General features: G+C 29.2%; 1 protein-coding gene across 1 annotated transcript; it reads right to left on the reverse strand.

The window, feature by feature from the left end:
- Positions 1 to 1,124: 1,124 nt before the first annotated feature.
- Positions 1,125 to 5,100, reverse strand: LOC118044064 (uncharacterized). The gene is made up of 6 exons (XM_035052221.2): positions 4,835 to 5,100; positions 3,315 to 3,458; positions 2,091 to 2,158; positions 1,944 to 1,994; positions 1,815 to 1,874; positions 1,125 to 1,744 (listed from the first exon to the last, which is right to left on the reverse strand). The coding sequence occupies exons 1-6, from the start codon at positions 4,971 to 4,973 to the stop codon at positions 1,526 to 1,528; spliced, it is 681 nt and encodes a 226-aa protein (XP_034908112.1). The 5' UTR covers positions 4,974 to 5,100; the 3' UTR covers positions 1,125 to 1,525.
- Positions 5,101 to 13,537: the final 8,437 nt, after the last annotated feature.

Consider the following 13,537-nt stretch of genomic DNA (forward strand, 5'->3'; position numbering starts at 1 on the left):
TTGATGTGCTGATATCAAAAATGATTTTTAAAAAATAAAAAAAACATCATTGGCATGTATTTCGGCACGAAAAGCTATTTGAAAAGCAACCGCTACTACACTGTCAAACACGCTCTTTGATCATTTAAAAACACGGTTTAACTGTGTTTTTAATTTTTTTTTGTATAAAAAAAATTAATTTTTTTATTTTGTTTTTTTATAATTTTGATATACTAATTCTAAAAATAATTTTTAAAAAATAAAAAAATATTATTTTAATATATTTTTAAATAAAAAATATTTTAAAAAATAACCGAACCACACTCTTAAATGTGCTCCATTTTATTGAGATGTTGGACGGCATAGCAGGTTCTTGCACCGGGTCCAAAAGCTCCGAAAAGCAGCAAAATTGCTAACAATATGGAAGAAAGAACCTGCATTGTTATATGTGGCGATGGATGGGTAGAGAGGGTGTATGCTGTGAAGAAACCCAGTTGTGTTTGTCTGCTATTTATACAAGGCAGGCAGATGATGGAACAAGACTTTGAAGGTTTAACAATTGCTAACAATATGTAGGCAGATGGTGGAAGAAGACTTTGGAAAAAAAAAGAAGAAAACTACTGTGCCCGTCCAGTAAAAGGGTTAGCTTGATTAAATTCGTTGTAGAAGAATTACTTACTAAAGCATATAACGACGGGACATCTGATGATTTCTAACCACCGAGACTGAGACTAAATTAGTTGTAGAGCTCGCGAAATAAATTAGCACAACTTTTTCTGTCTGCCACTTGTATAGGAGGTTGGATATACAGAGCTCATTCCGAGCAGAAATCACGATTGTTCCAGCCCTCTTACAGCTGCGGCAAAAATCTAGGAAGGCAAGAGATCAGACTCGTCACAAAACAGTAATTTTATCCCACTTCTAGTGATCAACAGTCTATAGCCTATTTACAATAAGCGCTATGTCGTAGAACATATCTAAAATGGAGAATCCTTTCAAACAATTAGAAAATCCTGTCGTGCTGATATGAACTGGGAGATGAAGACGTGCATCCGGTGCTTATTTATGGCAGTAACGCACAACCAGACATGGGATCTCAGCCAGAATTGAACTTGTATTTGGATCAAAGACATCAGATACTGAAATCAGACTTGAAACTGCCAAGATTTTCTTAGTATATTAAATTGCAATAAGAGCATGAGCTTGTCCAGGCATATCCCTCTCATACATGGTTGAATCTGGAAAATTACTAAAGCAGGCAACAACAGAACAGAATTAAAAAAAGATCACCACTGATAAGTCGACAAAAACCCTTAGTTGAAGCTCCAGGAATCTATTTCAAATCTTCACCGGTTTGACTGCGACAACTGCTTTCGTAGTACTGAATGGGTTGTGTTGCTCTGTGTGGCTTGGAACTGAGGATTCCTCATCAGAACGTCCACATGAGTAGCTCTGTGGCATTTTATCTTCTTCCAATGATTTGCTGTCAGGTTGACCATGCTTGTGGAGTTGGAATAGCAATTTTCATGGTAATAGTTAGAAGGTTTTAATCTTTCTTGTTGAACTGTGTAGCTGCTGCTCGTGCACCAGCAATTGCTGCACTGAGACTCTCTGACTTCTCCACTCCGGATGCTTCAGTTTCAGAGAACCCTTCAGAAATAGAGCCTGGTTTTAAGGAAAAGGGATCTTGAGGATCTGGAAGGGGAAATTTTACTGGCATTGGACCTTCAACACTGACAAGACCTCTAACAGCAGCCTCGTATATCTGTGAAGCACAGATATGTTCGCATATTAAAGCAGAGGTCAATGCATTAACTTCAATGTACCACATATACCTTCTTTTCCAAGTTATAAACACGTTGATAGCCTCGCATCTCAAAAGGAACTAGCAATTTCTGCATCCATTGAGGGAAAATGATCAGCACATTAAGCACACTTTCAAATAAACATTCACAGAATCATACCTTTGGCTGTTCACAAAGCCAGCAAAAATCTGTTTGTCCTTCTAGTCTCACCTGTAGCAGTAAAAGTCATCTAGATTAGTCAGCACAATCTACAGAATCATTGATGATGTATGTCCAGGGACAAAAAGGTCAGAAACGGTTGCCTACCCCTTCAGGTACTGCCTCCCAGCTTGCTAGCTCATCACATCTAACACAGCCAACCACATCAACACACCCTATAATATAAAAAGACATCCTATATTGTCAAAATTTTGAACTCAAGAAACAACATAGGAAGCAACAGTCGAACATGCTCACTGGTTCTCACATTTCAAAATCTAAAACTACAGAAAATAAGCTAAGGCCTCAAACTCCAGCTCAGGATAAACATCAGTCATGTTTATTTGTGGAGAACTCTACAGTTTCAGGGGAAAAGAAATCTACAAAGCAGGACTAGAAAACTGCTATAAATTGTTTTCTGAATTCTCCTGTCCATTTTGGAAAACTAGGCCCTGCTTGGTTCCTTGTTGTTCTATCTCTGTCATTCATTACTTTAAAGATAACCCCATTGAAGGCTTGAAGCCCTTGCGTTCTATTTTAGAAATATTAGTTAGTAAACACAGTTCTCTTTAATATTTTATGGAGAAATGATTTTAGAATTGAAAAAAAAAAAAAAGAAATTTAGCACAAACCTACAGTATGTCGATATTGAGTAAAGACTGATGATTGATATAAGACAGCAGACTACAATAATATCTGCCCCAGATGGTCATTTGTAAAGATATTTTGCTTATACGATTTGACAATTAGTTACCCTATGTGTACAAGGCTGCTTGTGTTGATCATTCACAAGTGCAGGAGCATTTTCAACAAATCCATGAGGGTGTTGATCACTCCAAGTGTTATGGGTGCATATGGTGTCATACACAAAAATTATTCATAATAAACCAGGATCAAGTTCTACTTAGGGCCGCAAATCCAGCAAGTTAAGGTGGAAATTAATTCAGTGTGGTGCATTTTCAACACTCAAGGCTGGCCAGGATCTCTAGCCATGTGTAGAAATGCCCATGCTAAATACCAATAACCCCGTTAGTGAAAATGGTCACACAGGTTGCTCACTCAAGCATGAGATGGGGACACGCGAAATGTATGCCTACTGCATGATCTTAAGCAATACTTGACTAACTTACCACTTCCTTTCTCATTAAAAAGTATAGAGAACCAACAATTCTGAAAACAAACAATGACTCGATGTGGTGTCAATAAATCCAAAACTAATCATTTCATGAATCTACAGAGCTCGTTAAGAGGGAAAGAAAGCATCGAACTAGATGTCAAGACTTGAGAAGTAAATAGAAATACATGACATCAAAAGCACCGATGCCCAGATACCTAAAAGTCTTGAAACAGGATAATGTTCTGGAAACTTTATGTCAGTGATGCCATTCACTGCATAAATTTCTCTATAGAAATCTTCCATTGCTTTGATTGTATCTTCCTCCGGAACTTTACTTGCAGCATGAATCCAAAGGCAACCTTCAAAATACAAGTTTTTGTGCGCTTAATAACATCTTCAACAAGAAGGGGAAAAAAATCATAAAGCTGAAATAGATGGAGTGCCTACTGGACTTCCTCCTAACATGTCATATAACTGTGGTTGATGAGTTCCATAGTTAAGCCCAAGACAATTCCTGGATTTCAACTTTAAATTTGTTTATGATTGTCTGCTATGACATGTGATACAAAAACGTTTCAATTACAAGAAATCATTCCTTTCCAGCATTGAAATTAAATGATTGTATATCAATATCATAGAACCAAATTATCAAACAGTGCCTCGATTGTCCTCTAATTAAATAGTACAAACTAATTCATTTCCATGACAAAATAAAAATACAAAAGGAATCTTAAAGTATTCCTTATCGAAACAATTGATGGGGAGATTGAGAAGATCTGCACTAAAGGCAACTACAGCAATAAGAAGGCATCTTGTCAGAGATTGATTTCACTTTTCTCATCGATAACTCTTCTATAGCCTCACATTGACAAACTTGACCAAACTTCTGAGCTATCTACTAAGACAAATGCATATGTAGGTTATGCTACTCAAGCAAATGAAACATGATATTTTCCTCGATGATGTTCAAAAACTACTTCTGTTGTGTAAGTGCATTGGTGTGGACCCAGGTCAAATTCAACTCATGCTGAGAACCACAACCCAATACCATTTCATTTCATGATAAACTAAGATATGTCTTCCATGTTGTCTTTTTTTTTTTTTTTTTGTATTCTTGTACATCTTGGAGTTTTCTCTTTTGTAAGATGAAAGCACGATACAAGGAGATATTGCTTTGTTTTCCTTTTGTAATTGAAGCATCATTCCGAAAATTGAACCAAAGATGTAGCCAACATCCAACACCATGGAGGCATTCAATTTCCCTTGAACACTAAAAACCTTTCTTTTCAAGTTTGCCATTTGAAATGAAAATCAACCATTCAAGTGTCCATTTTAGACAAAAAGAAACCACAGCCCAAATAAAAACAAAACAGTGCTTTCAAAGTTGTTATCTTATCAATATTCAGTGACATTCAAACCCTTAAGCAAAAAATATAAAAATAAAAATAAACACAACTCCAAACCTTAAGCAAAACCTTCTAATAACCAAAAAAAGTCCCAAGTCCTTCCCTTCTTCTTCCCTACTTTCCCCATCAAGCAAATAACACCAAACTCCAAAGAAACAAACTATCCATTTTTTAAAACACGAAACTTGAACTGGGTACCAATATTTACACTACGAAAGCTCATAACTTTCCTATCAATAACCACACTACCAATAAAAATACCAAATGGGTTTTCATAATTTGCACCAAATATAAATTCTATGAGTGAAATATTTTTATTTTTTTGTTACCTCTAATAGGAGCAGTCCACGACCTGCCTTCAATACGTTTGATACCATAGACCAACAATGACGCCCATGGTTGGTGCATGGTCAAGCACGGGTTCGTGTAGTTCCCAGAGCCCCTTCGTCCTCCACCACCTCTTCGCATCTCTATGTGCTCTTTTCACCAACTGGGTCGCTTTGATGTTTTTTTTTTCTTTTTCCGGGAAAGGGCAGAAACTGAAAGAAAATTTGCAGGTCTTCCAAACGAAACGCGTGTACTTTAGTGGGGTGAAAAGTTGGGGTGAGAAAAAAATTAAATAACTTGAGAAACAAAATCTGTTTTGTTTAATTTTAGTTATATTTATTTTTTTATTTAAAAAAATTTTGAAATTTTTTATTATTTTAATGTACTGATATCAAAAATAATTTTTAAAAATAAAAAAATATTATTTTAATATATTTTTAAATAAAAAATATTTTAAAAACTAACCGCTCAAACATTATCTAAATATTTAAAATCTAAGTAAATAAAAAAAAATAAGAATTAGATAAACCTTAAAAATTAAGAGCTAATTTATCTTTAAAAATAATAATTATTTTTTATTTTAAAATAAATTAAAATATTATTTTTTATTTTAAAAAAAATTATTTTTAACACTATCCTATCAAAACAATTTTAATATATAAAAAATTAATATTTTTAAAAATATAATAAATTTTAACTAATCTCAATGAGTCACAGTACAAACCCTAATTATTTTAAATTGTTTTTTAGCAATAGTTATTGATTCAATTGTTTTGAATTAATTAAAAATTATATCATTTTCAATTGAATTGGTTACGACATGGAACTAAATTTTTTTACGAGATGAAAAAACAAACATTTCAATTGTTATCTGTGAGTAAAGATTGATATTTACATAATTAAATAATTCATATTTTATTTGTTTCTTTTTTTTTTTTGTTAGACAATTTGTGTTTTGCTGGAGAAGAATTAATACATGCATGCAAGCCTAATTTTTTATTCAGTGCAGGTTGGTTTTTTCTTAATAAAAAAACTATTTTTTTATTTTTTAAAATGATTTGTTATGATAAATTTAGACTATCAATCTTGATCTACATCCATGCATTATGTATAACATGCTACATGGTAATAGAGTGTGAAATGAGTTTTGATGAATTAATGTATATTCTACTATAAATTTTATATGAAAAATTTATAATTATTATGTAACTCAACTGAATTTTGTTATTATGAAAATTCAAAGAGAACGATTATAATATGAGTTTTCTTATTTTAAAAGTATTTTTAAATTAATTTTACTTTATATGAGTTAGTATATTTATATCAAATTGATTTTTAATATGAATTTATATAATATAATATAATATATGTTTATAATTTATCCTCTCATTTAAAAAGCTCCGGCTCCGCCCTTGAAAATCAATGCTGTTTTAAGGAGGATTGATGCTAGCGTGTTGATGCTAAATCTATAGCCTACCAAATGCTAGCAGTCCAATGTTCCTAATTACTGAAAACCGGGCAAGTTTCACAAAGTTGGCAAGGCCATCATAAATTAATTTGATAAGTTATCAAGTAGTGTTCGAAGTTCCTTTTGCCATTGAAGCTAATGTGGAAATCTGGAATGCTGTTCAGATTCGTGCAAAAGAGGTAGAGCTAGTTTACAAATAGAATACATGTCAGACTAAAAGCCATTTCTATACTTGAGGTCTTGACCTAGTGATGTAAGGGGCTTGTTTGTTTTCTCTGTACCTGAGTTTAAATTTTATTGTGCACGCTTGTCACCCTCGCAGTGTCTTACTTACCCACTAGATTTGCAGGATGTTCAGTGAACTGTGGGATTAGTTGTGATGCGCGTAAACTGGTCTGGACACTCTCAATAAATTAAAAGAGAGAGAGAGAGAATACCATTTCTTCCCTCTGTCCTGTATCGTCGCCCATCAATTCACTACCATTGCCAAATTCTCAGTGACATCAGAGGAATCCACATCGTCGTCGCCACCTCTGAATATCCTTGGTAGTTCTCAGCAACCCTCTTTTGTCCTCTCTATCTCTCACGGTATCTTTGTTATCATGATTTTCAGGGTTATTTTCATTTTCATTAAAGTGAAGCAAAATGAGGAGTAAGAATAGATACCTTAAAAATTAGCTATTTTTTTATTAATTAAAATAAACTTTTTGAATTCTTATATATTTTTTTGGCATTATTAAAAACACCAAATCATCTCTGTGGTTGAAATGTTGCTGATTGAAAGCCTTTTCTCTCTGTTTTTTAGACAACTTTCTCTTCCCTCATAATGTTTGGACGTGTATAAAAACAAATATTGTCACCTCAAATATGACTCCGCTGGCAGGGGTAGAGGTTTTCCAGCACCCTTCAAATCATATCCATAGAAATAGAACTTGTCAAAGGTTGTTACTAATCCTAGGTTTAATATAAATTACACAGAACAAATCAAAAATTTATTTTTTATTATTTTTATTAAAGTTTCAACGTTCAATTGATAGGATATTTAATAGGATTTTTAAGGCATGTTTGCAGGTGGTTGTAGGTGTGGTCTAAATTATTTTTATTTTAAAATATATTAAAATAATATATTTTTTATTTTTTAAAAAATTAAAACATTAAATCGATCTAAAATCATAAAGAAATTTGATTTTTAATAAATAAAAATTTAATTTTTTTTAAATACAGGCTGATCACGTTTCTGACTGTAATATCATGCCACCAATAAAGTTGATTTTTTAAATAAAATAATAATTTTTATAAAAAAAAATGATGGTATCTTTTAAAACAAAAATATTCAAAATCATTATTTGATTATAAACTGCAATCAATAACGAGCAAAAAAATCACATCCATGTATGAAATCAAGCAACTGCTCACAAAGATAAAACAAGACAAGAAAAATCAAACCTCCACGCACAAAAATCATCTCATGCTTTCAACCCTGTTGCTTTCATGGGTATTGATTCCATTTTATCACACTCCCCAAAATGAATAGATACATGATAGCTTTGTATCCTGATGTTTTCACACAACAACGATTTGAATATTCACAATATCCATACAAAATCAATAATATCATGTTATAAATTATACAAAGAAAATAAATATTTGTTTTGGATATGAGAACGAGCAACTAGAATTGTCGGAATAGATTAAAGAATTTCATTCCCCTTTTTAATTTTTTAAATTTTCTCAGTTTTTTTTTTTTTTAAAATATGTTTGAAAACAAAGACAAAATGGATTATAAAATTATAAGGCAGTGTGGCTGTTATCTTTTTAAAAAAAAAAAAAAAAACACAATAAGATTACGCATATAACTTTAAAGATAAAAAAATTATTCCATTGAAATAGGGGTGTCAGTGTCTTTTTCTCTTTTTTTTTTGTAATTATTTGTTTGATTGAGGATTATAACATAATTTATCATTTAATTTATAATTTTTAAATGTAAAAATATTATTGGCTTATGTCTAGCACGTGTTAGCATGTGGAAGACATTATGCACTTTGGACAATACATTTACTATCTCCTGGTTGTGTAAAATGAGTTTTCACCGTCTCATTTGGTTCCCTTCCATGTCTTCTTCCTTTATTGGTGGCACATGCATCTAAAGGTGGATGGTTTGTTCCCTCTCCTACCCTAAAAAATCAATTTTGATATTTATTGTTATCAATGTTTCAGATTCAGTTTTTTTAGTTTTGATTTTTGTATTTTTTTTGTTAAAATTTTATTTATTTTCAATTTAATCCTTCACTTTTAATTTGTAAATGTAAGTTTTTCAATTCAGTCCTTCTACTTTTGATTCTTTATTTTTTTTTTCTTTGCTCTTTTGTCAAAGTATCTATGGTTTTCAATTTTATCCCTCATATCCTGTTTTTTTTTTCAATAATAATAATAATATCAATTTGGTCATTTTTTGTTTTTTTTTCTTGTTTTTTTTCTTTATTCTTTTGTCAAATTTTTTTGTAGTTTTTAATTTTATCCTTCAAATCAAGTTTATGTTTTTTATATATATAATAGTAGTAGTTGTTGTTGTAGTTGTGGTAAATCATTCTAAATTCTAAAAAATTCTAAATTATATTTTTAAATAAATTCTAAATGAATATAAATTTGAATTCTATTCAAGCAAAATGGAATAAAAAATCAAATATATAAAAATATTATATAAATTAAATGTATTGGATGTAGCCTTCTAGTTAAATAAAATAGGTAAATAGATATAATAGGAATATATTAAATAGGTAATAAGAATATATAATAAAAATAGTCCTGAAAAAAATACCAAGCATAATTATTCACAAATAGAATCTAGATTGTGTGTGTCAGTATCAAGAAACAAAATATGAGCATGGCTGAATGATAATATTTCTTTTTGTCAAGGGAGAAGACGCAAAGATTGTAGTGGTGGTGGTTTTCATAATAATAATAATGGGTTTCAAATCAAGTTTATTTTTTTATAATAATAATAATGGTGGTGGTGGTGGTGGTGGTGGTAATAATAATAGTGGTGATAATGATGATAGTAGTAGTAGCAATGATATTAATGGTAATGATAACAGTAATAATAATATAACTGATACAAATAAATAACTAAAAAGAAAGGGTTTTCCTGTAGTAACATGGATAATTCATTATTCATTACAATAGTGAAGTGATGTCTATGGTCTAAAAAAAAACTTGTCTTGTAGCTAGGGGTGTTTTTATATTTTCTTATGGTTTATTTGTCATTATAGATATGGTTAAGGGTATTTTTGTTTATTTAATATTTTTATTTATAATAAAATAAAATAAAATACACCCGAGGATAAAAGAATTAGCACAACATGGGCTGGGTATCTTAGGATTTTCATTTTTTTATAAATAATTAAATTACATACACGCCCTTGAATCCAAGAAACGTAAATGACTAGGGTCAAGGGTATTAGAGTCTTTTAGTCACTGTTTTTTTTTTTTTTGTTAATTATATGTTTGATTGAGAATGATAATGTAATTTAACATTGAAATAATATTTTTAAAAATTAAAAAACTATTGACATGTTGGGGCCACCACGTGCTTTGGGTGGTGCATGCGGTGGCTCCCAACGGTCAAAAATAGGTTTCAGTCATATGATTTTATTTCTTATTGTCTCCTCCTTAATTATGGGTAGCGCATGTTGTCAAAAAATAAGTAATATTTTCTTAACCTTAATTAGCATTACACATTAATCATGACTAGTTATTTATGCCATTTTTAAATCAATTTCAATACAAAAACATTATTTTTTTTGTATAAAAATTAGTTTAATCATGCAGTGAAAGGCATACACCACGACTAGTTCATTCTAGAGATGTTTGCTTGTATGGTTGGGCTGTATTTAAAAAAAAAAATTAAGTTTTAAATTGATATTTTTAATTATTTTGATGTGTTGATGTAAAAAGATATCGTTTTGATATATTTTCAAGTAAATAACACTTTAAAAAACACATTATACCACAATCTTAAACACTATTATAAAAGGTGAAATTACGAGCACTGTAACTTTGTAGACTTGTATCATTGTTTAAGGTTTGTTTGGGATTGTAATAATAGTTACGATTTAAAGTGTTTTTTTGCTTAGAAATGCATTTAAATAATATATATTTTTTTATTTTTTTTTAAAATTATTTTTGATACCAATACATCAAAATAATTTTAAAATATAAAAAAAAAATTAACAAAAAAATTTAAAATTTAAAAATATACAATTTATACCATGTTTCCAAACACAGAATAAAAACAGACACTTAAGGATCCTAGGCCAGAATATGAAATTTTACTCTCAAAATAGCACACGGGCAAGCTAATATTATATCCAAGGAAAGGATCCGAGCACTCTTCGCATGGAGTAAAAGCTGAGAATATTATAACCTTAGCAGTTATGAATGGATGGAAAAATGAAAGGTGAATTTGACTCATTATAGAGTAATTCGATTTGATTATTTGTCTCCCAGACCCATTTGATTTCGTTAGGTAACAAAGATGATGAAATCACATGTTGAGAAATAGCACCTACAGCTATGGAGAGACTGATTCCATGCAAATGAAGATAGCAATTTCTTCTTCTTCTTTTTTAATTTTTTTTATTAATACAGGTGACCGGGTCAATTTATGTACAACTCGACTTCTCACAGGTTCTGAAATTAATGATCATGTAAGCCACCAATAACTATTATATTAGCAATCACATAACTCAAATCTAAGATTACAGGACAAATCTCTTAATCTCAAGTTATTACTTCTAGATCACCCATTAGATAATTAAAAATAGCAATTCTAATTGAATGCATAGCAATTGTTTTTTCCAAAGAGTTAGCTGGTAGGTATATCTATCTTCAATTAACTTTATTAATAAATACATCATAAACTTAAGATTGCATTGGTTTTGGTCTTTAAAAAATGTATTTAAATTTTTTTGATATTTTTTTAAATAATTTTTTTTATAATTTTAAATTGCTATAATTTGTTGATGTCAAAATTAAATTTTAAATAATAAAATAAATTATTTTAATATATTTTAAAATAAAAAATACTTTAAAAAATACTCATTTCTATAAAAATAAAATAAAATAAATAAAAAACAATACAAATACCTCAGCTTTTGGCAACAAAATGCAACGGAGAAAAAACATAAATAAATAAACTAGAAAGCTGTTAAAACAGAGGACAGAACGACCTCAAGGCTCAAACAAGAAGTTGCCAGGCAATCATTTTCAAAGGTTTTCTCCGACCAAAGACCAAAAACTGGACATACACCTGTGTTTTGTTTGTTTATGTGCTTGGATTTCCGATACCAAAAACTTGGAGTGCTATGTGACACTAGCTTTATGGGCCCATCAGTAACTCTAAGTGGCCCCACTTGACCCACCATTAGTTAAATTTGATATTTTTTTTAATGATTATGATATTAAAATAATTTAAAAATATTAAAAAATAAAATAAAAAATTAATATTTTTAACTGATAAGTCTAGCTGTAATAATAAACAGCACGACATCAACTTTTGTTTTTAAATGTTTTTTAAAAATATATTTGCACTGAAAAAAATATCAAATTAATAATATTTTTATGATTTTAATGTTAGGATATTAAAAATATATTTAAAAAATACCTTTTAAAAATAAATTATCTATGAAAAAAAAACCGTGAATTTTTTCAGGACTAGAAGCCCTTGAAGACGTCCTTCATTTCTACTTGAGAGTTAAAAATATGTCTTCCATACCATTTTGAATAACTTGCAATCCAATATGTAGCTTTTGAGAAAAGCATAAATTTAATGAGACATTAGGGAAAAAAAAAAAAGAACAATAATAATCCTCATTAATTAAAAACTGACTGAAATTCCAAATCAATTATCTATAATTAATTAATCGTTATAGATAGAAGATTATGATTAAAAAAAAAAGATCTTCATTAACTAAAAAATAAAAAATGTGATTAATGCCACCCACGCATAATAGTCTAAGAGACTGCCATGTGTTGGGTGTGGGAATTTCTGTTGTGTTAGGCAACATGAAGTTAATATATATAAATAAATAAAAAAACATGTTTGATAATATTACAGTCACCAATATATTTTTTTTACAAGACAAGCTTAACTTGTAAACAGGCGTGAGGGTTTTTTTTTTTTCACCATATTTTTTGTTATATATATTTATTTATTTATTTTTTGAATTAATTTGCGTATCAACCTATTTGTTTTTATATTTCAAAAAATATTTTAGAAAAAAAATATTTATTTTTTATTTACTTGAAATTAATTTTTTTTTTGTGTTTTCATATCACTTTAATATGTTGATGTTAAAAATATTTTTTTATAAATAAATAAATATATTATTTTAATATATTTTTGAATGAAAAATATTTTTTAAAAATTACAATCATATTTTTAAATACCTTCTAAACCTTTTTATAAACACATTTCCCACATCAACTTAACTCTTCATATAAATTTAATAATTTTTCAAGTATTGTTTCCAAAATCCAAGAAAATCAAGAAAAGAAAACAAGTATTCACACGGCCAATTTCTTCTTCTTTTTTTTTCATAGACGGGATGAATATTTTGCACGCTTGTTGTATATCTAAGGTAAATGCTTATAAAAGTATTGATGCTATGAAAAAATATATATTGTAAAAGTTGGGTATCACATTTTTCAAGTAAAATATTTTTATTAATTTTTAAAAAAGTAAAATATTTTTGTCTAGTTTTATAATTGAATAGCACTTTCAAATAAGTTCTTACATATTGGAAAATAGCTTATCTTTTCAGTCAAATGTTATTCATTCGGTTTACAATGAAAATATTTATAGAAATTTTACCTTTTACGATCTAGTTAGAGCTTTGAATCCTAATAATCAAGGAGGAAAAAAAAACATAATCAAAGAAACAATTTCTTATTTTTTTGGCTGAGATTTTTCTAATTTTATTTTTTATTATTTAGAGATCACGCGAAAGAAATGGTAAATTTTTTGAATTCCAAAGTATTTTTAGGTTGAAGATATATTAAAATAATATTTTTTTTATTAATTTTTTTTTTGTTATTAGCACAAAATACTAAAAATATATTAATTTAAAATAAAAAAAATAAATCTTTTAAAAATATAAAAACAGACTCTCTGTGAACTAGACAACAATTGAAAAGGAAAAACTCTTTGCAAATGAAAAACACTCTTTGCAATCTCAAT

Source organism: Populus alba, chromosome 13 (genome assembly GCF_005239225.2).
Source record: "Populus alba chromosome 13, ASM523922v2, whole genome shotgun sequence".
NCBI lineage: Eukaryota > Viridiplantae > Streptophyta > Magnoliopsida > Malpighiales > Salicaceae > Populus > Populus alba.